The 25,786-nt window shown below is 39.2% G+C and overlaps 1 protein-coding gene across 1 annotated transcript; it reads right to left on the bottom strand.

Moving 5' to 3' along the window:
- Nucleotides 1-559: 559 nt before the first annotated feature.
- On the bottom strand, nt 560-25,571 carry LOC131154509 (seipin-1). The gene is made up of 3 exons (XM_058107320.1): nt 24,984-25,571; nt 23,730-23,763; nt 560-1,734 (listed from the first exon to the last, which is right to left on the bottom strand). The coding sequence occupies exons 1-3, from the start codon at nt 25,499-25,501 to the stop codon at nt 1,051-1,053; spliced, it is 1,236 nt and encodes a 411-aa protein (XP_057963303.1). The 5' UTR covers nt 25,502-25,571; the 3' UTR covers nt 560-1,050.
- Between the last annotated feature and the right edge of the window lie 215 nt (nt 25,572-25,786).

The raw sequence follows: 25,786 nt of genomic DNA, 5'->3' as shown, positions 1-25,786 counted from the left end.
AAACTCGTGTTATGTTTAGTTTGTAGAATGAAGTAGAGTGAGAATGGAATAATTATTATATAGAAATATATTTTTTACAAAAAAAAAAAAAAAAAGGCATTATTCTAATATAAATGACCGCACAAAAGTTGGTACTATTCCAACTAATATAGAGTAGCAAATCTTGCAAATATCAGCTCTTTCAGCCAATAACCATTCTTGCAGACACCTTTTTTCTTGGGAGAACTCTATAGTTATTTAGGGTGTTATGAGTATGCCCAAAAAAGAAACAACACAATAATTTATCTAATTCGAAAAGTGTGCTTGTGTATATAGATTCTTGTGAAAATTAGTGCCTTGAAGTTTCGAATTTCAATATTAACATCAAAATTTCAATGCCCTTAGTAAAATAATATAATGACACTATATCCAAACTCAAAATACAGTTTCTGGACACAACATTAGACCTCTCATACACCAGGAAGGTTTTGCATGGATGATTAAGGACCCCTTCTTCATAAAATATGCCCCTTACAGAGTTCAAGTAGACAATCCTCCAGAAAATAAGTCATGATCTAACACACAAGACCTAACATAGAGCTTTACTTCATTATTTGGCATACCCAAATTTTATGGTTATGCTCATTGCCTTTTAGTCTTTGATATTTTCTGCTCCTTTTCTTTTTGGGGATTGTTGCAATGACTTGAATTGTGATTCAGTCACGCCTAAAAAACGACAGTGGACAAAACTTCATTCACTACCCCCCATCAACTCAAGTCAGAATCGGTATACCATGACCCTGCTTTTTGCCAGCTTCAACTCATTTTGCAGCAAATATTTGCATCTGGGAGAACTGCCAGAACTCTTAAAACAAGCCCATACATGCATGTGGTCTATAGGTTAAGAACATCCATATCAGTATGATTTTAGAAAACCATCTAGACCTAGATAACCAAATATATATACATGTCTTATGTTCATGTGCATAAATTACCATAGGATTCCAAATTTTCCCCACTAAAAACTGATGCAGATTGCAATACTGTACCACCACAAACAACCAAATCAATTCATCTTCCTAAACACACCGACTCTGAGTCCCTTACATATTCTTCTACGATGGAGGAACTCCCATCCTCTCTGGTCATGCTAATGCACGAGGTAGATGAGCCATCAGTTCCTGTAGAAATCCCGTGCAAGGGAATTGCTCTTCTCTTGGTCCTACGTCGTTGCCATCTTCTCAATGCCTCTGAAATGTCCCTTTCTTCTCCAAGTACAAGTTCGGGTTCCTTCGGTATTTCTTTGGTAAAACTTTGCTCACTATGACGGCTGTAAGCTAATCTCATGGGGAAGATGAGAGATCTGAAGCAACAAACAAGTAAAATAAGGAGCATAATGTAAACATACAACGATGCACACACATAAAATGTCCATTTCCAACTGTTCAGTAGTTGTTTTTTCCAAGGTAGCTTAGAGTTGATGATGATTTCTGCGTCGTATAGCTGTGGAGGAGAACACGTTCCCGCCCGTGGAATCATTGTTATTCTGATGGCTTCAGTTCTTGGGACACCTTCCTTGTACTTCAGTATCTGAACAGTAATCTTCTGGGTTTCACTTGTGATTCCTAGTAATAAAGGTATGCCCATAAGAAATGTCCGTAAGAGCCGTATTGGGAGGCTTCTAAATCGCAGCATGCATGGTTGGCCTGATCTTGCTATTACATTTCCATCTTTTGACAAGAGTTCTGCCATCATCTGAGGAAATAATCCATGAACAAGTGATCCACAGTTTATATCATGGCACATTTAAATTTATATTCAGTTAAACTATCTCAAAGTATGAAATGATCGATACTGCTCATTAAGTAATAAAAGATATGATCAGTCAGCAGCCTGGTATGTAGCAAAAACCTTCTGAGGAACATTGGCTTAGGATGCCAAAGAGGTGAAATAACAAAATTTAATATTTTAGGATGTCTGTGTTCATCAAAGCCCCACTAGTCCTTACTTTGGTTTAGGGAAAGCAAGATTCTAGAAATGGTACAGGAAAATTGCATTGCTTCGATGTTTGTTGCACAGAATTATTTGATACTTTATTGATAACAAGTGTTAAGACATTTTACAATGAATTGATTCTACTCCATTTAAAATTTTGTGAGGCCTTTTTTATGTGAAATAGACTGGTTTTACATATTAGCAATTATAACAAGCCCAACTACACTACAAATAAGTTGTAACAAATATATTCTTTTCTGCTACAATTGTAATTAAATTGTAACTACTTTTATTCCTTGATTCCTCCTGAAATTGTATGTATAAAGGCACTGCCATTATGAATAATATATAGCAACTGTTCATTGCTCTCAACATGGTATCAGAGCAGCCTTGACTAATCTGTCCACAGATCCATGGAGCTATCCTCTTCCTCCCTTCCCTCAGTGCCTTCCACACCTTCTTCTTTTTCTCACATTGTTCCAACCAAACTCACCACAGAGAACTATCTCCTTTGGAAAGCTCAAATTACAACCTACCTAAGGGGCCAGGATCTTTTCTCCTATGTTGATAGCTCACTTCCTTCTCCACCGGAATTCCTCCCTGGAATTGTAGAGCAGCCACCCAAAACTAACCCTCCTTTCTTGGCCTAGAGACGCACTGATCAGCTGGTCCTCAGTGTTCTGTTCTCCTCACTCTCTAAATCAATCCTGGCCACGTACTCTCTTCCTCAACATCTCGCGATCTATGGTGTTCCCTCTCCACCATGTTCTCCTCTTACTCACAAGAAAAACAATTTTAGATCAGTTTTCAACTCACCAATCTCCCTCATGGTGACCAATCCATCTCTGATTATTTTGGAAAATTTTGGCTTCTTGCTGACTCCATTGCTGCAATCGGTAATGCTTTGTTGATGGGGATCGGCATGCGTTACCCCTTTCTTTTGCAGATGTTCTGACACGTGGAAGACCTGCAGATGTCCACGTTTCCTTTGCCTACATGCTAACACATGGATGGTCCCCAGATGTCCACAATGTTTGCTAACTTTTGCAGGAACATATGGAAGTACTTGAAGAATTTTCAACATAAAGAAGACCCGAGTTTGTGATTTTGCAATTCCGGGCTCAAGACCCTAGTGGGCCCCACATGGACCCATTACCCATTGGGTCCCACATGGCTCCTCTAGGCCCCACATAGATTGGGCCTCCCTTTTGACTTTGTTTATATTCAATTAGAAGCCTTGCAAGACAGCTTGCTTGAATAGCAAGTTGTGCTGACTATTTATTATTTTGAAAGTTGTTATGCAGTAAGTTGTGCAATGTTTAATTATTATTAGTCTTTCCCATGCCTTGTCCCCCATGCTTATGGAGATATTCAATGTCTTGTCTCCTTGTTCTAAGTTATATATTTCCATTCTCCTTGTTCTAAGTTATATATTTCCATTGTAATAGCTGGAACAGCAGCTAATTTAAGTAATATTGAATTTCAGAAGACTTTGTCTTTGTAAAGCTGTTAGCTTTGTGATGAGTCCCTAAATATATGATTTTAGACCCTCATTTACCTATGTTTATCCTCCTTTTATTATATATTTACCCAGAGTTATCATCGTTCAGAGTTATGCAAGGTTTGTTTGTCTTTTCAGGAAAAACAGGTTAAAATCACGGAGTTGGGCATTACTAGAAGCCAAGGAGAATTTGGAGGAATCAATTCTCAAACTCAGACGAACTCCAAAAGCTTCAGAGCATAATTGGACAAGAAGATGATGTTCGACCATGTGGCACGACCAGCAAACCACAGGGGTGACCTAGTCTTCCACCGCAAACTCCAAGGTTCAGATTGAGATCTAATTGCTGCAAGGTTCGACCAAGTGACCACTAGGGCAACCATGTCAAGATGCTGAGATAGAATTGAATTTCTTAATGAACGAGAGTCTTAATGAAGTGTTCGACCAAGAGACCTTCAGGGGTGACCATGTTGAGATACTAAAATTTCCTGAAGATCGAGATACTGCAAGTCTCGACTATCAACTCGACCATCAAGCCCCTGAGACGCAACGAAGTCAAAGGCATTGGAGATTCGAATCCCTGACTTCCTGTGAGTCTCAACTAGGGCACACACGAGAAGGACGAAGGAGCGACTTGGTTGACAGTGACGATCTGCTGCACGAGATCTTCTGCAAACTTTCCTAAAATGCAAAAAAAAACTTTGTAAACCCTAGAGCCTATAAATAATCGCTAAGAACATGAGCTCTGGGTTCCTCTTTGGTCTCTCTTAGGTTAGTGATAGACTTAAGATGTCATTGAGAGCCAAGCTAAATTAGGAGTAGCATAGTTTTTCAATTTCTGTTTCGGTGAGTGCATGAAGTGTTTGTTGGCCTGTGACAACTAGCGGCATTCGTGTGTAATCCCTGTATATTATACGATCACTCCTTTTTTAATTCTCAGCTTTGGTGACAGACGTTCAAAATAATAAAGGGATGACCTTTTTACTCTCGCTTTCATTTACATGCTTTGATTTACTGCTTTCCATTTACTTGTTGTGTGTTTGATGAAGGAACGTGGAAAAGGATAAGCACTTCTACGTATCAGTCAGAGGGAAATAATAGGCTACAGAACCATGGAGGTGTTTGTCCATCATTGAGACAGGGTATACTCCGGTTCCCGACCATGCTCCGGATGGTTGATGCCCCCTTGCTACCCTGTGCCCTCGATCGCCCCTCTCCAGCTTTGGCCCGCTCAGGTTAGTACTTCTATGGAAGTCTAGATGAATGTAGATAGAGGCATAGCATCCAGCATCTGATTTAGACCACAGTATTTCTTTGTAAGAGTTGGGCAGCTCATAAATTTACTTGCTTTCCAGTAGTGTAGATTTACTTGCTTTCATTTAATCGCTTTCCAGTAGTTAGAACCAACCACCATTGTAAAATATCACATTTTACTTCTTTTTCATAACAAGGCCATAATAAACTAACTTGGAAGTGGTTTACTAACTACGCTTCAAGTCTCCGTGGATCGATACCCGACTTACCCACTTTCTACTGAACTTGAGGATAATTAGGTTTTTAAATATTATCTTTGGTAGTTAAAGACCCAAGCCTTGGCGAGCCTACCAAATTTTGGCACCGTTGCTGGGGACTTGGCTACGGTTATAAGCCAACTTCCATTTTAGAGTATTATAGCCTTGTTATTTCAATTTGCTCTCCTTTTATTTTCACTTTCTTACTTAATTTCTATTTCTTTTTTATTTTGTGTGTTTTGTGTGGAAGTCTGAATCTTTGTGCTTAAAAGTGTGTATGTTTGGTTTGTGTTCTTTGGAACCTAAGATAATTCCCATAGATCTAAAGATTGAAAAATTTGGTAGGTTCTTTAGGAAACCCATCCCTAATCAAAAGAAAGCTGAGTTGTCCAAACTTAAAGTAATGACCAAAGATAACCCAGTGGTTCCTGTTGAACAAATCCCGAAACCCCATGCTCCCCACCTACCTGTGGTGGGAGAGCAACATCTGAGGCCCTTTAGGGACTAATTTGTACCTAATGCATACACCTCATCGTCTTGCATCCGGTTCCCGGATGTTCAGGCGGCTCAATTCGAGATTAAGACTTCAATCATCTTGATGCTTCCCAACTTTAATGGGAATTCTAATGAAAATCCTTATTAGCATCTAGATGAGTTCTTGGAAATCTGTTCCACCATCCGCATCCCTAATTTTAGTGATGATGCTCTCCAACTTAGGCTTTTTCCATTCACTCTAAAGGATAAGGCCAAATATTGGCTGACGTTCTTAGAGCCGAACTCGGTGACCAACTGGGCCACCATGCAACATAAATTCCTTAAAAAGTATTTCCTAATCAGGAAGACTAACTAGATTCGGAGAGCTATCACGAGTTTCTCACAGATGGATAGGGAACTCATTTTTAGGGACCTACTTCGTAAATTCTCACATCATCAGGTCCCTAGGTGGCAATTAGCACAAACTTTCTATGAAGGGTTGGCTGAGAGAGATCGGTCTATGGTCGATGCATTGTGCGGAGGTACTTTCCTCACTAAGAACGAGAATGAAGCCTGGATTCTTTTTGAGAATCTGGCAAAAAATTCCCAGAAGCACATGGTTGCTACTCGTAGACTCCCTAATCCATCAACCTCTAAACCAAAAGGAGTTTATGAGTTGGCTACTGGCCAGGACCTAGCCCTTATCCTACACGCAATATCCAAGAAGTTATATCAATGTCTGTCCTTAGGACCGCAAATAATTGCTTGTGCAGAGGTTTGTGCGATCTACTCTAACCCCTCCCATACTTGCTACAATTGCTCGCATGTGCATTTTCATCATGAGCTTGTATAGAAAGAAGTGAAAGCCACCCACAATTGGTACGATAAGCCGTCCAACGACCCTTACTCAAATACCTACAACCCCGGGTGAAAGAAGCACCTTAACTTCTCCTGGAGGCCACAAGTTTCGGGTTTCCAAAGCCAAAGACCTCAACAAAACCCCAATGGTGTGCCTGCACGCCCTTATCAAAACTTCCAAAGTCACCCGGACTCAGCCCCCAAACCTACACCCGTTCAGCATCTGCCTCCACCTCAACCCAAATATGATTCATTTCAGAAGAAGGTGTTGACAGCCTTTAAACGAATTGAAGCTGACCGTTAGGTTGACCGACAATTCCTTCACTCCCACTCTCAATCAATTGCGAAGCAAGAAACCGCTATGGGACAACTAGTTGCTACTTTAAGTTGAAGGGATAAAAGTAAGTTTCCAAGTCAACCCATCATAAACCCAAAGGGGCAATATGAGGTAGAATGTGAACTGGACGCTGAACCCTCCTCATACTCTGAGCAAGCCCAGGTGGCAACCACATCTCAAAATGAGGGGCTGACAACTGACCAAGGCAAAGAGCATATGAGTAGAAGGGAAATTCAAGAGGAAGACCTGGAAGGACCCAACGAGGATTCATGTACTCTCTCTTCCTCTAGTCGGGCACATAAACCATTGAGTCTCACGCCCACCACTTAACGAACCACACCTTAATTCACTCCCCATAGGGCTTTTCATGGCTACTTAGTGACACATCCAGCAACCCCACTTGCTCCCTCTATATTTAGGAAAGAGGCTTCCACTGAGTCCATCTGGGATATGTTTAAACTAGTGCGAATGGATAAGCTCCTCTTAGAGAACATAAAGCAATCACCTGTGTTCATAAAATTCCCTAGGGACTTGTCAATGCAGGAGACAGAATCAAGGGTGCATATGGAGGGTTCTTCGCGAGGGGTAACACCACATTTATGGACCAGACCTCCAGTGATCTTCATGAGGTCCGATTTCCCAATCCCCTGCCATTCAATCATTTCCAACCAACCATACCATATAGCCCACCGTCAGAGGTTCTTGATCCTCCCATCATGGCGCCTCTAGTTCCCTAGCTCGATATGAAACCACTGACATACCCCTTCCCATCATATCAATCCCTTCCACTACATTCAATCCCTAACCAACCTAGACTACTCCAAGCTCTTCAGCCATAGCAGCCTCGACCTCCACTTTCACCCTGCCAGCTTCAGCACCTACGGGAAACAGCACCTACTCGAGATCTTGCATTGGCCAAACCGTGATAATTTCATCTGACTCGGATTTTGAATCTGATTCCAACTAAGAAAGTTGTTGGGTCTTGTAATATGCCTCTGCGGCATTAGGTCAATGAGTCCACCATGTTTTGAATACTTGCACTATAGTGTCTAGAATGGAATATGAATATGAACGGTGCTTTTGTTTGATAACTGTCTTTTGTGCTACCAGTGTTTTCTTGCTTGCATGTTCTTTAACATATGTTTTGCAGGACACTGTTTGTTTTTCATGGCAACATGCAATGTCTTATCACTTGCCCGAGTCCTATTTTCTTCCCACAGTTCAGTGAGGACACTGAAGTTCTAAGTTAGGGGTGGGGGGATAATACATTGTATGGCACTATTTCACACACAAATGACCCAATTTTTAAATTTTGTGCAGCTAATTACCAGGGAACCATGATAACATATTTCATAACTTATTCATACACCAATATAACTTAAGGTTACATCCATAATTCTTTCAACTATATGATTCCATTATGCCCACCAACAATGTAGCAAATCAGTTGTACAAAATTTGCACAATACGAGTAATAACTCGACATCACTCTAAGTAGTTGACTAAGTGGTTTGTTTGGGTTAATATTACAATGTAAACTCTTGTAGGTACATGGTGCTTCATGGGGCTAGGAACACACTCACATATGATTTGTAACACTAAGAGTCCTTTGAGAGTATTGAGAGAACAACCGTGGAGACTATGACACCTTGTGAGATATTCGAGTCATCTGTTCATTTCTCGAGTTTTGATGTCAAACTCTGAGTTTACAAAACTCAAATATCCTCCTTTTGCTAAATTCCCTTTGTTAACTAATCTTTGTCCTTATATTCGCTAACCTAGAGGTGACATCAAGTGGGGAGTTATAAACCTGGGTCTTATAGCTTACTCAAGACATAAAGTCAGGCCACCCTTAGAAACTGATTTTTCCGCAGACTCCTTCTGAGCTACACTCCCATTGGAAACATGAAGACAAAATGATGATTGTCTTAGCTGACTACGTGAAGAAGAAAAGAAAAAAGAGAAAGAAAGAAAAACTTGAGCAGAGAAGAAGTAAAAACGAAAAATTATATACCTGCTCCAAGTAAAAATAAAGAGGTCAAGTTAAGGACACGACACTACAAAAGTATGAAGAATCTTCTGACCAATGCACCTGCTGAATTCATGCAAAGCTTGGGAACAAGTTCCTCTAGGGTGGTCTTGATTGAATGTGGTGGGTAAGTGAGAAGATGTTAGGGTGAAGAACCCGACACCTCAACTAAGGTTGGATCATTTTATTATAAGACTAGTCACTCCATACATCTCGCGCCAGTTATTCACATATGTGGGACGTTTGATCATGACACTCTTCCTCACATATGAGAGCGAACCTATCTTTCTGAGTGAATTCTGAGGGAATAATCCAGTGAGGCTGAGTCAAGACAACCATTCTGTACGTACCTTCGAGCATTCTGAGTGAAACAAATCATACAATGCACACATGCCCCGCTAAGTGGCCTATGCATTCTTGGATTTACACGATAATATTAACTTTGAATTATAATCATGAGTTAATTTTCTGAGAGTAGTATCTTTAAATGGCTATGTTGTGTTGATTTTACATGATTGAAATGCTATGGAGTGTGTGTGTAATGGAAGTCATGTATGAAGTAATTTGTATGCAATAAGGTTATATTTATGTATACATAATGGTGTGAGTATGTTACAGGTGTTTCCACTTTTATTCTCTATACTGGTGGGAATCGCCTTGGAAACCCTCACGAGACTAGAACTTGTCCACTAGGATCAACCTAGGGGTTTAAAACTTTATTCCCTACAGTAAATGCAATCATGTTTCCCGCGAAAGAGGATGTAGGTAAGATTTGATAACTTTCTTAGATTTTGCTTTGCTCGAGAACTAGTAAAGTGTAAGTTGGGGATTGTGATGAGTCCCTAAAATATATGATTTTAGAACCTCATTTACCTATGCTTATCCTCCTTTTATTATATATTTACCCAGAGTTATCATTGTTCAGAGTTATGCAAGGTTTGTTTGTCTTTTCAAGAAAAAGAGGTTAAAACAGGTTAAAACCACGGAGTTGGGCATTACTAGAAGCCAAGAAGAATTTGGAGGAATCAATGCTCGAACTCAAACAAACTACAGAAGCTTCAGAGCATAATTGGACAAAAAGATGATGTTCGACCATGTGGTGCGACCAGCAAACCACAGGGGTGACCTAATCTTCCATCGCAAACTCCAAGGTTCAGACTAAGATCGAATTGCTGCAAGATTCGATCAAGTGCTCAACCAAGTGACCACTGGGACAACCATGTCAAGATGTTGAGACAGAATTGAATTTCAAAATTATTGAGAGTCTCAATGAAGTGTTCAACCAAGATACCTTCAGGGGCAACCATGTCGAGATACTTAAATTTCTTGAAGATCGAGATACTGCAAGTCTCGACTATCAACTTGACCATCAAGCCCCTAAGGTGCGATGAAGTCAAAGGCATTGGAGATTTGAATCCCTAACTTCCCTCGAGTCTTAACCAGCGAGCGCACGAGAAGGACGAAGGAGTAACTTGGTCGACAGCGACGATCTACTGCACGAGATCATCTACAAACTTTTCTAAAATGCAAAACAAACTTTGTAAACCCTAGAGCCTATAAATAATCGCTAAGAACACGAGCTCTGGGTTCCTCTTTGGCCTCTCTTAGGTTAGTAACAAACTCAAGATGTCAATGAGAGCCAAGTTAGATTAGAAGTAGCATAGTTTTTCAAATTTTGTTTCAGTGAGTGCATGAAGTGTTCGTTGGCCTGTGACAACCAGCGGCATTCGTGTATAATTCGTGTATATTATAAGATCACTCCTCTTGTAATTCTCAGCATTAGTGATAGATGTTCGGAATAATAAAGGAATGATCTTTTTACTCTCGCTTTCATTTACATGCTTTGATTTACTGCTTTCCATTTAGCTGCTGTGTGTTTGATGAAGGAATGTGGAAAAGGATAAACACTTCTACATATCAGTCAAAGGGAAATAGTTGGCTACGGAACTGCGGAGGTGTTCTTCCATCGTTGAGACAGGGTATACTCTGGTTCCCAACCGTGCTCTGAACGGTTGGTTCACCCTTGCTACCCTGTGCCCTCGATCACCCCTCTCCCACTTTGGCCTGCTCGAGTTAGTACTTCTATGGAAGTCTCGATAAACGTAGACAGAGGCATGGCGTCCAACATCTAATTCAGACCATAGTATTTCTTTGTAGGAGTAGGGTAACTCATAAATTTACTTGCTTTCCAGTATTGCAGATTTACTTGCTTTCATTTAATCGCTTTCCAATAGTTAAAACCAACCACCATTGTAAAATATCACCTTTTACTTCTTTTTCATAACAATGCCATAATAAATTAACTTTGAAGTGGTTTATTAACTACGCTTCAAGTCCCCGTGGATCGATACCTGACTTACCCACTTTCTATTGAACTTGGGGATAGTTAGGTTTATAAATATTTTCTTTGGTAGTTAAGGACCCAAGCCTTGGCGAGCCTACCACTTTGTTCTGGTCTTAGTGATTAAGTGGCGAAAGGCTGCGTCCATTATCCTCGGAGATCAGGTGGTGTGAAACCACTAATTATCCAACACATCTTTACCATCTTGTAGCTTTTCACGCCATTATACATAGCAGCAGCAACACCTTCACTTGTTCAACTGAAATTTTAAGGATTTCTTGGTTGTGCTTCAGATTCGTGGTGATTTGTGGTAAGTTATCTAGAGTTTCCCCATGGTAATATCCTTCTTAATCCTTCCCTAACTTGGTTAAGAATTCTTGTTTAAAATCCCATAAGTTTTAGTTGCACAAAAACCTTGAAAAATAGCTTGAAATTTCAAAACTGTAGCAGGTCAGGTGACTGACCCCAAGAGATTAATCGACTGCCCTTTTACTGACTCTCGGTATTTTGTCTAAATCTCAGTCACTCTACTAACCCCATTAGATCAGTTGACTAACCCAGTTCTGTTAACCTAGAAAACTACATTTAAAATTCCTCGAGCGACTGACCTTTAATATCAGTCGACTATAGACACCTAGAACTTCAAATTTTCAGTATTTATACACATATTTGCGTGTCGTTAGTGGGAATATGATTGTGATAACATAGACTTATATTCTTGAATGATCGAATAGCATCTTCATAGCATATTACTTGATTCTTTTGTAAAAGAATTTTTTGAGATTAGATTTCGAATCAAACTATATATATTTTCAAAATCCTTGGACATATGTGATAAAGCATGATTTATTCTATGTAAGTTTGGTTGATTCAATTCTATTTATAAAGTGTTTCTTATGTATGTATTGGTTGAGGGTTGAAACCCATAGGACTAGGTTACCCTATGTAGTCTTACATAATTTGTCCGATAAAGAGCTAGTTTCCTACATCTTAAATGGCCTTAGTCCCTCCTATGAATCATTTGTCACCTCCATTAGTACCAGAGTAGAACCTTTGTCCACCATGAATTGTATCAAATACTTCTCATTCAAGAAAATCACCTCTCTCATGTCTCCACATTTACACCTCATTCTCTTGAACTCTCTGAAAATTTTAGCTCTACTACTGGTTCACGAGATCGCCCCTTTCACTGAGCTGGGAGACAGGGTCATGGCTGTGGGAGATACTCTTGTCATAATCATGGTGATCACAATGCTTCTTGCAACTCACTGTAGTAGTCCTCATTCTCTTGACCAACTTTTGAGATTTGCAACAAGTTTGGGCATGTGGCACTCTAGTGCCGAAACAAATTCAATCACGTATATCAACATGATTCTCCTCGCAATTTCTCAGCAAATTTCACTGCCCCTGGTTCATCTTCAGACAATGTGTGGTATCCTAACTCTGCAACCACTCACCATATCACCCATGATCTGTCGAACTTGAACCTCTTTTTTGAGTAGTACAGTGGTGATGACACCATCAAGGTTGGCGATGGCTCTAGACTTCCAATTGAAAACTTTGATGATTCTTCTCTTCATACTTCTTCCTCTCCTTTTCTTCTCAAAACCTTCTTCATGTTTTGTCCATTACCTAAAACCTCATTTATGTTCTTCGTTTCTACACTAATAATAACTGTTTCTTTGAATTTCTCTCCTCTCACTTTTCTGTCAAGGATTTGCAGACAAAACAAACCCTCCTCATCAAGCCAACTTGTCATGGATTATACATATTTCCTTCCATCCTTCTAGCCTCTCCTTTCACTCATGTTAGTCAGCACGCTTCTCTTCCATAATGGCATCCCCGATTGGATCATCCTTCCCTTGCTCTCATCCATCGTGTTCTACACACCAATTGTTTGAAGCATTGCTCCTCAAAAGGCTTCTTCAAATGCCCGGTTTGCCCTCTTACAAAATCATGTCTGCTTCCCTTTCCCTCAAGTCGGGTAATGTATCACACGTTCTTGGAGATAGTTTGTTCAGACCTTTGGGGCCCATCTCCATTTGTATCTCATTTGGGCTATAAATACTATGTTTCATTTATGGATCACTATACCAGATTTTTGTAGTCATTGCCTATTAAAAAAAAATCAGATGTCATTCATATATGTTCCAAATTCTTACCCTTTGTTGAGAGATTGTTTAACACCAAATCAATTACCTTACAAACTAATGGTGATGGTGAATTTAAACCTATCTCCTCTATGTGTCAAAAGCTTGGTATTCAGAATGGACTCATTGAACGAAAACACCGTCATATTGTTGACGCTAGGCTTACTCTCATGGCCCAAGCATCTCTCCCTTATACTTATTGGGTCGATGCCTTTGAAACTGTTGTTTACTTAATAAATTGTCTACCCATTCCAACTTTAAAACATCACTCTCCTTATTCAATGGTGTTTAATCATGAACCTGATTGCAATTTTTTGAAGGTGTTTGGTTGTCTTTGTTGGCCCAATCTTCGTCCATATCTTCCCAACAAATTTAATTTTCGGTCCACTCCTTACTTATTTCTTAGCTATAGTGCTTGTCACAAAGGATACAAATGTCTCAATCTCTCCAAAAGCATACTTTACATATCTCGTGATGTCACCTATGATGAATCATCATTTCCTCTTGCCCATTCTTGGCCCATAATCCCTACCCAGTCCATCTCCTCTCCTCCAATATCCTTACCCATTCTATCCCCTTCCCTGCTTGGCCTAGCCCCACACTCACCTCCCATAAGCCCCACTCCAGCTATCTCTTTCTATTCTCTCCCAGGTCCTATTTAAGTCCCACACATGTCCTCCTCCATACCTTCTTCCCTCCATATCTTCACAATTTGTTAACCCCTCGCCTACTTCTCCCTCCATTCCTCTTACTGTTCCACCTATTCTTGTCCCTCCTCGATCCCCCATAATCACTAGAGCCCAGACCAATTCTTTTCACCCCAAAGTATTTTTTTATGGTACTGTGCCCTACCCAGCCCGCCAGTGCCTCATCACCATGGTTCATGTTCCTAATGAACCTTTAAGCTACATGCTCGCTTCCAAATTTCCAAATTGGAGTGTAGTAATGGCCCAAGAATTTGCTGCTCTGACAAACAACTAGACTTGGTCGCTTGTTCCTCCCGATCCCTTTTCAAACATTCTCAGGTTCCACTGAGTCTATCGCACCAAGACCAATGCCAATGGTTCATTTCAGTGTCAAAACGCTAGACTGGTGGCCAAAGGCTTTCATCAGCAGCCTAGCCTTGATTATTATGAGACATTTAGTGCCATGGTTAAACCTTCAACAATCCTTCTCATCCTGTCCATTGCTATGTCATAGCATTGGGGATTGCGCCAGCTAGATATTGAGAATGCCTTCTTACATAGGCACCTTACTGATGATGTCTTTATGCAGCAGCCTTAGGGCTTTGTGGATCCTGCTCATCCTATCTTTGTGTGTAAGCTCCATAACGCAATTTATGGGTTGAAACAAGCACTACGGGCTTGGTTTGATCAACTTAGTTCATGATTACTTGAGTATGGATTTCCAGTTTCCAAAGTTGATCTTTCACTTTTCATCTTTAACACTGATGTTGCTAAAATTTTTCTGCTTGTCTATGTTGATGACATTGTCATTACTGCATCTAATTCCTCTGCTATTGATACCTTGATTTTTGCCATGAGTAATGCTTTTCCTATTTGAGATCTTGGAAATTTATCCTTCTTTTTGGGTCTTGAAATTGATTATACTGTGGCTGGTTTGTTCATCTCCCAACCAAAAATATATCAACAACCTACTCACTCGCAGCAACATGCTTTAATGCAAACCCATGTCCTCACTTATGGCTGCATCACTCAAGATTTCCAAATTTGATTCACCTGATTTTGATGATCTAGTTCTCTACAGAAGCTTATTTGGAGGTCTTCAATACCTCAACTTCACCCGACCATATATCTCCTTCGCTGTAAATAAGCTTTGTCAGTTTGTGCACACACCCAAAATGACTCATTGGAGTGCACCTAAAAAGGTCCTACAATATCTCAAGAGAACAATCAACCATGGTTTATTTTTTACTTCTCACTCAAGTTTTGTTCTTCAAGCTTATTCTGATGCAAATTAGGGTGGTTATCTAGATAATCGATGATCAACCAGTGGCTTTTGCATCTTCCTTGGTAACCATCTCATTTCATGGCTCTAAGAAACTGAAATCAGTAGCTAGATCATCCACCGAAGCTAAATACAAATCCTTGACATCCTAGGCAGCTAAATTAATATGGCTTCAGTCTCTTCTCAAGGAACCTGGTTTGTTTTTACCTCAAGCTCCTAAGCTCTGGTGTGATAATCTTGGTGCTACATACCTCTGTGCCAACCCTATGTTTCATTCAAAAACCAAGAACATGGACATCGACTACCATTTTGTTTGGGATCATGTCACTATCAACACACTCAGAATTTCCTTTTGCAGCTCCAAAGATCAACTTGTAGACATTCTTACCAATCCATTAGTTATCGAAAAGTTTAATCATTTTACAACAAGTCTCAAAGTGGTTGACACCCTTTTGGGCTCAATGGGGCATATTAGTAATTATAACAAGCCCAGCTACAATACAAATATGTTGTAACAAATATATTATTTTCTGCTACAATTGTAATTAAATTATAACCACATTTATTCCTTGATTCCTCCTAAAATTGTATATATAAAGCCACTGCCATTATGAATAATATATAGCAGCTGTTCATTGCTCTCAAAATTACTTGCTTCATTTATCTGCTACCATAAAAAAACAGTTCAAGAACAATTGGCATTTTCTATTGAATATGATAAAGGCAAAGTGCATAAATCACTTGAGTGGTAGTTTAAGAAGGGGCTAAGCCTTTGAAACTAGCATTGCTGCCAATGGGAAAGTAACCAACTAGTAGAACATTGTTGAAAGGTACAAAAACCTTCAAAAACCAAGATTTTTGCCAATGGGAATGAAGGAAAACGCAAAGATGAACTAGTTGTGCCTAAATGGATCTGTTGTGTCAAGATGTCATCATGCAGAAACATTAGATGGTGATAGGAAGAAAAAAACAAATAATAACAATAATGGGCACACATGCACACACACACACACACACACACACAAAATTAGAAGGCTTTACAACAAAGAAAAGTGAATAAATTAATTTTTAAAAAAATTGTAAATACTAGGTTCACTCTTCCTTGGTAAGTGGACCAGCTCATGATGATGATTCTATAAAAGTGAAATCACTTTATGTGAAAGAAAAGAGGCTTCAATAAGCTTTTAGCTTTACAACAATACTTATGGCTGTTGATTTGTGAATTTAAATGGTCATACCTCTACACTAGGTTAGCATGCATACCTTTTTCAAGCATATATTTGAAAACAGAATGAATTTTTTGTATTCCTTGAATAAATTTGTACAGACCAATATAAAATATTTAGAATACAATTGGAAAATTTAAATATGGAAACAACCTCCTACCAGAATCTCTCTTAATAATATACAATCTTCTACATTTATATACTTTCTAATTTACTCAAGATATACGAAGATACTCAAGATTTCTACACTCCCCCTCAAGTTGGATCATAGATATTGATCATCTCCAACTTGCAAATGAAATCATTAAAGGTCTGTTGGACTAACCCTTTAGTAAAGATGTTTGTAGTTTGTTCCTTGGTAGGTACATAAGCCATACATATGGTTCCTTCTTCAACCTTCTCTTTGATAAAATGTCAATCCACTTCTACATGCTTAGTCCTATCATGTTGAACTGGTTTGAGAGAGATATTAATGGCTGCTTTGTTGTCACAATAGAGTTTGATAGGGAATTTCACCAGAATTTGTAATTCTTCCAAGTTTTTCTGTATCCAAAGTCCTTCACATATCCCTTGTGCAACTCCCCTGAGTTAAGCTTTAGCACTACTTCGAGCCACTACATTTTTTTTTTTTTGGCTCCTCCAGGTTACCAAATTTCCTCATACGAAGGTGCAATATCTAGTGGTAGACCTTTTATCTACCGCCGATCTTGCTCAATCTACATCTGTGAAAATTTCTACTTCCTTACTTTCACATTTCTTGAAGAAGAATCTTTTGCTCGGAGAGCCCTTGAGGTACCTAAGGATTTTGTACAAAGCATCTACGGTGAGTCTTTTTCAGTGAATGCATGTGTTGGCTTACCACACTTACCGCAAATGCAATATCGGGTCTGGTATATGATAGGTAGATTTGTTTACCAATCAATCTCTGATACCTCTCCTTTTCAACTGGTATTATTTAGTCTTCGACTCTCTTTACTACTTCAATCGGGGTTTCACTAGGTTTGCATCCAAGCATGTCTCTTTTCGTTAGGAGATCCAAGATATACTTTCCCTGAGAGACATTGATACTCTTTTTTGATCTAGAAACTTCCATTCCCAAGAAATACCACATTTGTACCAGGTCTTTAACTTCAAACTCAATAGCTAGGACTTTCTTTAATATTTTCATCTCCACTATATCATCTCTAGTTAGGATTATATCATCAACATACACTATCAGAATTGTTCTCTTACAACTTTCAGACTATTGGAAGAACATAGTGTGATCTGATTGCCCTTGTCGATATCCTTGGTTCTTTATCACTTTTGAAAATATGTCGAACCATGCTCTGGGAGATTGCTTGAGTCCATACAAGGACTTCTTGGGTTTACATACTCTATTTTCTTCACTTTCTTACTGAAACCTAGTGGTATTGTCATGCAGACTTCTTCTTTTAACTCGCCATTTAGAAATGCATTCTTAATATTGGGTTGCTGTAGTGGCCAATCTAAGTTAGTTGCCAAGGATAAGAGGACTCGAACTACATTCAATTTTTCCACTGGTGCAAATATCTCCGTGTAGTCAACATCACAAGTTTGTATAAACCCTTTTGCAACGAGTCGGGATTTATACCGTTCAATTATCCCATCAGCTCTATATTTCACTGTGAAGACCCATTTGCAGCCTACTAGCTTATTTCCTCTCAGCAAATTTATAACATCCCAAGTTTTATTTTTTTCTAGGGCCCACATTTCCTCCATGATAGCTTCCCTCCACTTAGGAATTTCTAGGGCTTCTTGAATAGTATTTGTAATTTTCATCCTGTCAAGGTTAGAGGTAAAAGTACGATACCCTGTAAATAGAGTTTTATAAGACATGTATTTTAACCAGGGATGTAGAGTACTTGACCTAGTTTGTTTTCTGACTACAATGAGTAAATTGATGTCATTGGGTGCAGACTTATCAGAAGGAAGCTCATGGCCATTTGTTGCTTGACTGGGACAGGGTGTGAACTCATAATTGCTCGAAGCTATCACCGGTTCCAACTCTCTGGGTGCCTCAGGTATGAGATTCTCCTTGTACTTTGTTTATGGCTTTCTTGAGTAAACAAGTATTTCCTTATTATTTTGTTTTTCTGCATCTCCCCCTAAGTTTAAGTGATTGTTTGCACATGGCAGGTCAGAAAATGATGCAATGGGAGACTCAGTAGATGGCACAAAATCAATAGTAAAGAAATCAAAGAACCGATCTTCACTCCACTTCTCCCCCTAAAGGGAGGGCTTTTAGAAATAAGGAGTGGTTTCAAAAAACGTGACATCGAGGCTAACAAACAATTTTTTTGTTATAGGATCATAACATTTGTAGTCTTTCTGAGTATGAGAGTAACTAATAAAAACACACTTAATGGCATGAGGTTCCAATTTATCCCAATTGTGAGCATAAACATGAACAAAAGCAGGACATCCAAAGATTTTCATAGAGAGATTAGAGTGAAGCCGAGAGTTGGGAAAGCATTCCTAGAATTTCTGGAGAGGAGTGGCAAACGAAAGAACCTGACTAGGCATTCGATTAATGAGATGTGTAGCTGTTAAAATGGTATCACCCCAAAAATATTTTTCCATATTCGTAGTGAACATCAATGCCCGAGCTATTTCAAGAATATGTCTATTTTTACATTCAACAACCTCATTTTGTTGAGGGGTATCCACATAAAAACTTTGATGAACAATATCATTTTCTTGAAGATAATGTCTCAAGATATCATTGAAATATTCCGTGTCATTATCAATACGTAAAATTTGAATATGAGTCTAGAATTGTGTTTGAATCATGGAGTGAAAACTAAAAAATATATATCAGACTTCATTTTTATCTTTTAACAAGTAAACCCAACAAATACGAGTATGATCATCAATAAAAGTAATAAACCATTTTGTATGAGGGCAATTAAGAGAGCATGAGGGCCTCTATAAATCACTACAAATCATAGCAAATGGGCTGGATGGTTTGTATGTGGACTTTGGAAAGGAATTACATTGGTGTTTTGCAAGTTCACAAATCTCACATTGAAAATTAAAATACATTTTATTTGAACAAATGGAAGGAAATAAATGTCTCAAATACTAAAAATTTGGATGACCCATCTTAGAATAGCATGATAAAATCTCACTATCTCTAGAAATAGATGCAGAATCACAAAAAACAGTTTTACAGTGTCCACTCGTGTTTTCCATTTCAAAGTAGTGAAGTCCCTTACATGCCTTAGCACTTCTAATCGTCTTCCCTGATGATAGGTCCTGGAAAACGCAGACTGCCAATCGTTTTCCCCGATGATAGGACTTGGAAAACACAATGAGAGGAAATGAATTTAGCAGAGCAATTGGAATATTTTGTCAACTAGCTAATGGATAACAAATTGCAAGACAACTTAGGGACATGTAGGATAGATTTTAAAGTTATAGAATCAAATATTCAAATACTTCCTTTGCATGCAATCGATGAGAATGATCCATCTGCAATTTTAACTTTCAAATTTCTAGCACATGGTGAATAGGATGAGAACAAATGATAAGAATCAGTCATATGATCAGAGGCACCCGAGTCGATTATCCATGGTGATTTGTAATGGGATATAGTATTTAAGATTGTCAAAAAGTTACCTCGGTGTGCTAAAGAACTAGTGGAAGACTGACTCAATGCTTAAATGGTAGAGAACAGTTTATATAGTTGTTCCAATTGGTCTGGACTGAATGCGCCACTTGGAGTGGTATTGTTGTTTTTCTTACCTTGTGATTTCTCAGCTGAATTATCAATAGTAGCCTAATAGCCATGATTTTGTTTATTTTGTCTCAACTTCCAATCTGTAGGTTTTCGATGTATTTCCCAGCAAGTATCTTTTGAATGGCCCGGCTTACGGCAGTGCTCGCACCAAATTCTCCTTTTATATGTCTTTTGCCCAGATCCCGTAGAAGCTTTCATGATTAGGGCTAAGATCTCAGGCCCATTATTTTTCGAGGTTAGGGCTAATATTTCAAGCCTAATATTTCTAATCGGTGCCTTCAACATCACATTACGATCGTTTTCCTCATGCCTCACCTCTGCGAAGACTTCTTGAGTCAAAGATAGGGGCATCAACCAAGGATCCTTCCTCGCACATCATCCAGGTTGCGATTGAGACCAGCCAAGAACTCAAAGGCTCGTTCATTCTCGAGTCACCTTTTATAGCGGATACTATTGCCAGAGCATTCCCACTCTTCCTCGACACTTAGGTTAAGCTCCTGCCAGAGGTGTGTCATCTCCATGAAGTAATCGGTGACATCTCGCTCACCTTGCCTCATCTGCCATAATCGAGCCTTTATCTCAAAGATCTGTGAGTAGCTCTCGACATCAGAGTACGTCTCGCAAACAACATCCCAAACATCCTTCACCGTTGGTAAGAACAAATAAATCTTTCCTGTTTAGGGCTTCATCAAGTTTACAAGCCACGCAATCACCATGGAATTCTCGGATTTCCTTTTGCTAGTAAGGTATCCTAACCTCCCTTTGCCTTTAATCACAAATTTGATGGACTGAGCCCATTCACGGAATTTTTTTCTGTTCAATCTCTCCACCGAGAGTGGAAAAGCAGAGTTTTCTAGCCTATTCGAACCCACGATGGAGGTGGCTTCAGAGTCGCTGTCAAGAGTTTCAGAAGAGCTCGACCCTCTACTATTGACAGCGCCGTCTATTATGTCGGGAACCCCACTTGTGCTAACCACCAATACTACAACTAATGTTATTGAAAATATAAAGAACTAGAGCAAATGCAGAAACAAATAATAAAAGACAGTAAAAAGAATAAGACAAAAATTTCATGAGATTCGGTACAGAATTACCTACTCATTGGGCGCCGACAATCAATCCACTACTTCTTGATAAAGTACAACTTTGAGGTGTATTTTATAAATGGAGAGTTGAGCTTTTTATATAGTTTCAACCTCAAGTCCAAAAAACACTTCTCACCAATATGGGACAAACAAAGAAAAAGTTCAAAACAACTTTTTCTACCAATGTGGGACAAAAAATAACAAATCTCCACGTTGACTATAAATTCAAAAAAAAATTTAGTCACTAACATTTTCTGGAGTTCCACATCATCGGCACCTTCTAAAAATATTCATACTTGCAGGATATTGATCAAGTCCAAACAATGTTTGAACTTAATTGTTGTCACAATCTTGATCAACATATGTGCAGGATTTTTAGCTGTAGCAATCTTCAGAAGAAGTATCTTGCCTCCATCAATAATATCTAGCATAAAATGAAACCGAACATCGATGTGCTTCGTTCGTGCATGGTAGACTTGGTTCTTTGCCAAATGAATAGAATTATAGCTATCATAGAACACAATAATGTGCTTTTGAACAACTCCCAAATTTTCAAGTAAACCCTGCAACCAAAATAGCTTCCTTAACAGCCTCTGAAGCTGCCATGTACTCAGCTTCAGTTGTAGACAAGGCAATGGTAGACTGTAAGGTAGACCTCAAACTCACTGGACCATTAGCAAATGTAAAAACATATCCAATAGTTGATCAACGTTTATCCAAATCATGTGCAAAATCATAATCCACATATCCAACAACCCGCTGTTCAATAGTATTATTTTTCTTAAATATTATACCAACATTAATCGTATTCATAATATATCTTAAAATCTATTTCACAACTTGTCAATGTCCTTTACCCAGATCATGCGTATACCTGCTCACCATACTAATAGCTTGTAAAATATCAAGTGTAGTACAAACCATTGCATACATCAGACTACCAACAGGACTTGCATAAGGAACTTGTGACATATACTTATGTTCCTCATCTGATTTAGGAGATAAAGCTGCACTAAGTTTGAAATGAGGAGTACGAGGAGTGCTTACTGGTTTTGACTACTCAGACATGCCAAAACTCTGTACTACCTTCTTCAAATACTGTTTCTGAAACAAACTAACTCTTCCTCCCATTCTATCTCTACGAATCTCCATGTCAAGTATCTTCTTTGCTTCATCAAGATCTTTTATCTCAAACTCTTAATTTAACTGACTTTTCAACTTGTTGATTTCTTCCTTGTTCTTTGAAGCTATCAACATATCATCAACATACAAGAGTAAATATATAAAAGATCCATTTTGTAGTCTGCAAAAAATTATCAAGCTAACGACAAATCCATGTGAAGATTTAGTTTTGAAATAAATTAAAACAACCATGCACTTGTCACACCAACCTTATCTAAAGGACAATCTCCATAATAATAATAATAATTGTTATTATTATTTAATTATGAATAACAATGAAAGCATCATAAAAGCACAAACAAGCTTTTTAAGTACTTATGAGAGAGAACTTAATTGTCGAGCACACGGCAAATTCATGTCAAAATTAGTTTTGAGCTAAATTAAAACAATCATACACTTGTCACACCAACCTTATGTAACAGCAATCTCCATAATAATAATAATAATAATAATTGTTTTTTATCATTTATGAATGACCCCTCTTCCCCCATTCAAGCAATAGACCGTCCTAGAGATCATAGCAAGAATGATGAAGAAACCCTTCTTTGGTCATAGGCGGAATTAATTTATCAAGTTAAAAGAATATTAGCATGCTTATATAGTTATGATGGCTTCAAAAGAATTGTAGCACACATAAGAAGATTGATTATTGGCATGCCAAGAAGCCTCATTTATAAATTTAATGATATTCAAGAAGCAGATGAATAAGGTTAGTTAACAAAGTTGGCTAGGTGTTTTAAATGATGTTAGAGTCCTAATAGAAGTCCATTTCTCAATTGATGTCACTGGTGAGATATGGCGATAAAATAAAATAATTGGATTGCAAAGACACCAAATTTTGGAAAAACACAAATTCCCCCTTCCAGACGTAACAATATTGAAAGCATGACAGGACAACTAGTATTTGGAAGTGAAGTGGACCACAAACAAGTTTTTAAGGTACTTATGACAAAGAACTTAATTAATTATCTAGCACATGGCAAATCCATTATGTGAAGATTAAGTTTCGAACTAAATTAAAACGATTAACTATGCATCTGTCACACTAATCTTATCTAAACAGCAATCTCCATAATAATAATAATTGTTATTATTATCTATGAATAATAATGAAAACATGATAGAAGGATAATTAGCATTCAGAAGTAATGTGGACCACAAACAAACTTTTTATTTTCATTCATGCCCCACCACCCCCAAAATATTTATGAAAAAGTTGTACTCCTAGTCATAGATATATATATATATATATATATATATATATATATATATATATATATATATATTTATATATACGGGAAACCTAGCAATGATTTAATTAATAATATTTTACCTGAAACATCCCAAGGCCCCTGTTATGATTAGGCCTGGCAAAACGGGTAATGACCCGTCGGGTCACCCGGATCCGCCCGTTTAAAACGGGTTCGGATTTGAAGAAATTAACCCGTTTAATATTTGGGCGGGTCACGGGTTAACCCGTTTATAAACGGGTTATCCGGGTTTGGGCGGGTCACCCGCCGGGTGACCCGTTATTTTGAATCCTTAAATCTTAATGGCTTATTTCCAAATTCCAGCGCCAGCCCAGCTTGCCTTCAGCCTTCACTTCAGAGACAGAGACTCACGCAGTCACGCTACAGCCTACATGCTGCACTGCAGTCATGACTTCACGCACACGGCACATGCCTTCGGCCACCCTTCGCCTTCAGGCTTCACGGAATCACGCTTCAGGCTTCAGCAATTCTCACTTCTCAGTACTCATACTCAGTAAACAGTAAACCTAAGGGCTCTAAGTCTCTCACCCACGCCACGGCTCTCGAGCCTCCACTCTCAAGCTCTCACCCTCTCGGCCTCTCCTGAGTCTCCTCAGTCCTCATCTCTGACCTCTCAACTCTTAACTCTCACTCTCTCAAATCTCATTCTCTCCTCTCCTCTCCTCTGGATCTGGTGCGCTGCAACGTGCCGGACGGCCCCGATCTGTCCTCTCCTGAGTCTCCTCTCCTCTCCTCTGGTGTGCTGCTACCTGCCGGACCTGCCGGTGCTGTGAGTTGCTCGAGTCGTCGCCTCCAAGTCTCCTCCAGGCTCCACGGACCAGTGACCACAGCGACTGTCAGTTACTATATCAGCTCCAGAGACCAGAGGTGAGTTGCAGAGGTGAGTCAAGATTTTTTTTATTTTTTAGGGTCACTGCCTTACTTACTGTTATTGATTTATTGGCTTGTTGGCTGTTGGGATGTATTAGGGTCTCTATTTTACATTTTAAAAAAAATTGTATTCATTAAAGGGATGTATTATTTTTTACATTTTATGTTCTTTTCATTTAGAAATTAATAAATAAAATGCAGTTTTTTTAAAAAAATAAATGTCATTTTATATGAAAATTTTAAAAATTTTAAAATAAAATATATATATTTTTAAACGGGTGACCCGTTACCCGCCCGTTTATTAAATGGGCGGGTTAGGGTTGACATGTGTGTGATCCATTTAACATTGACCCGTTTATGACCCGCCCATTTATGACCCGGCCCATTAGTGACCCGCCCAAACCCGGCCCGCCCGCCCGTTTTGCCAGGCCTAGTTATGATCAGACTCGGGCATTAAAAGAACCACAGAAACACAGAAAGTGCGCCCAACTGGGACAGCTATCTTCTTATTCCTCATCTTCATTCCTCCATACCCAGAAAATGATAAGACCGCGTTTGGATTGATATCTGTGTAATCAAACATAAGCCTCTCCCTCACATGCAGGGGCTCCTCCACCCCTAGCCGCACCACCCCAACGCCAAAAGCAGCCGCCAGGACCAAGAGCATCAGCAGAAGGACCAACACGTACGCCGCCCCCATAAACCCCAGCCCCAACCGCCGCAGCAGGCGGGCGCCGCCTCCGGCAGCGGCAATAGGGGCTCGAGCGGCCGCCGACCGGAGGTTTATTCCAGCGTCATGGGCTCGGCGAATGGAGTGGGAAGCCATGGAGAGGAGAGAGAAGAAGGGTAAGGAGAGAGCGAATAAGAAGGCGTAGATGGTGTCTGATAGGAAAGAGATTAGGTTTGTTAACAACAGGGGAGATGGTTTTAGAGCTGTGAAGTGGTCTTCTTGTTCTTCCTCCATGGGGGATTTGATTTTGGCTGTGTGAAATGTGCAGAGAGAGAGAGAGAGAGAGACAGGATTTTGTGTTGGTTGCATGAGAAGAAGCAGTGTTGTGGTGGCAAGACATCGTGCAGTGCTGCCAGCTGTCGTTCGTGACAGACCTCTTTCTTTTTTATTTTTTGTTTTGCTTTATTTATTTATTTATTATTATCTGGGGTGGGTTGGGGTGGGGTGGCGTGGGGGGAGGAGAGGTTGGATCACATGCAAAATTTTCATTGGACAATTTTAACGAGTGAAAAATAGAAT

The sequence above is a fragment of the Malania oleifera genome, chromosome 4 (assembly GCF_029873635.1).
Source record: "Malania oleifera isolate guangnan ecotype guangnan chromosome 4, ASM2987363v1, whole genome shotgun sequence".
In the NCBI taxonomy this organism is placed as follows: Eukaryota; Viridiplantae; Streptophyta; class Magnoliopsida; order Santalales; family Ximeniaceae; genus Malania; species Malania oleifera.
This window is presented reverse-complemented; position numbering and strand designations above follow the sequence as displayed.

Bases quoted from the DNA above. Each gene is read 5' to 3' on its own strand.
- LOC131154509 (XM_058107320.1), bottom strand. From the start codon at position 25,501: ATGGAGGAAGAACAAGAAGACCACTTCACAGCTCTAAAACCATCTCCC. The intron at 23,764-24,983 runs GTCTGATCATAA...CCGTTTTGCCAG, and splicing joins GTGGTTCTTTTAATGCCCGA to GCCTAATCATAACAGGGGCC. The intron at 1,735-23,729 runs GTAAAATATTAT...TTATTTCCTCAG, and splicing joins GGGGCCTTGGGATGTTTCAG to ATGATGGCAGAACTCTTGTC.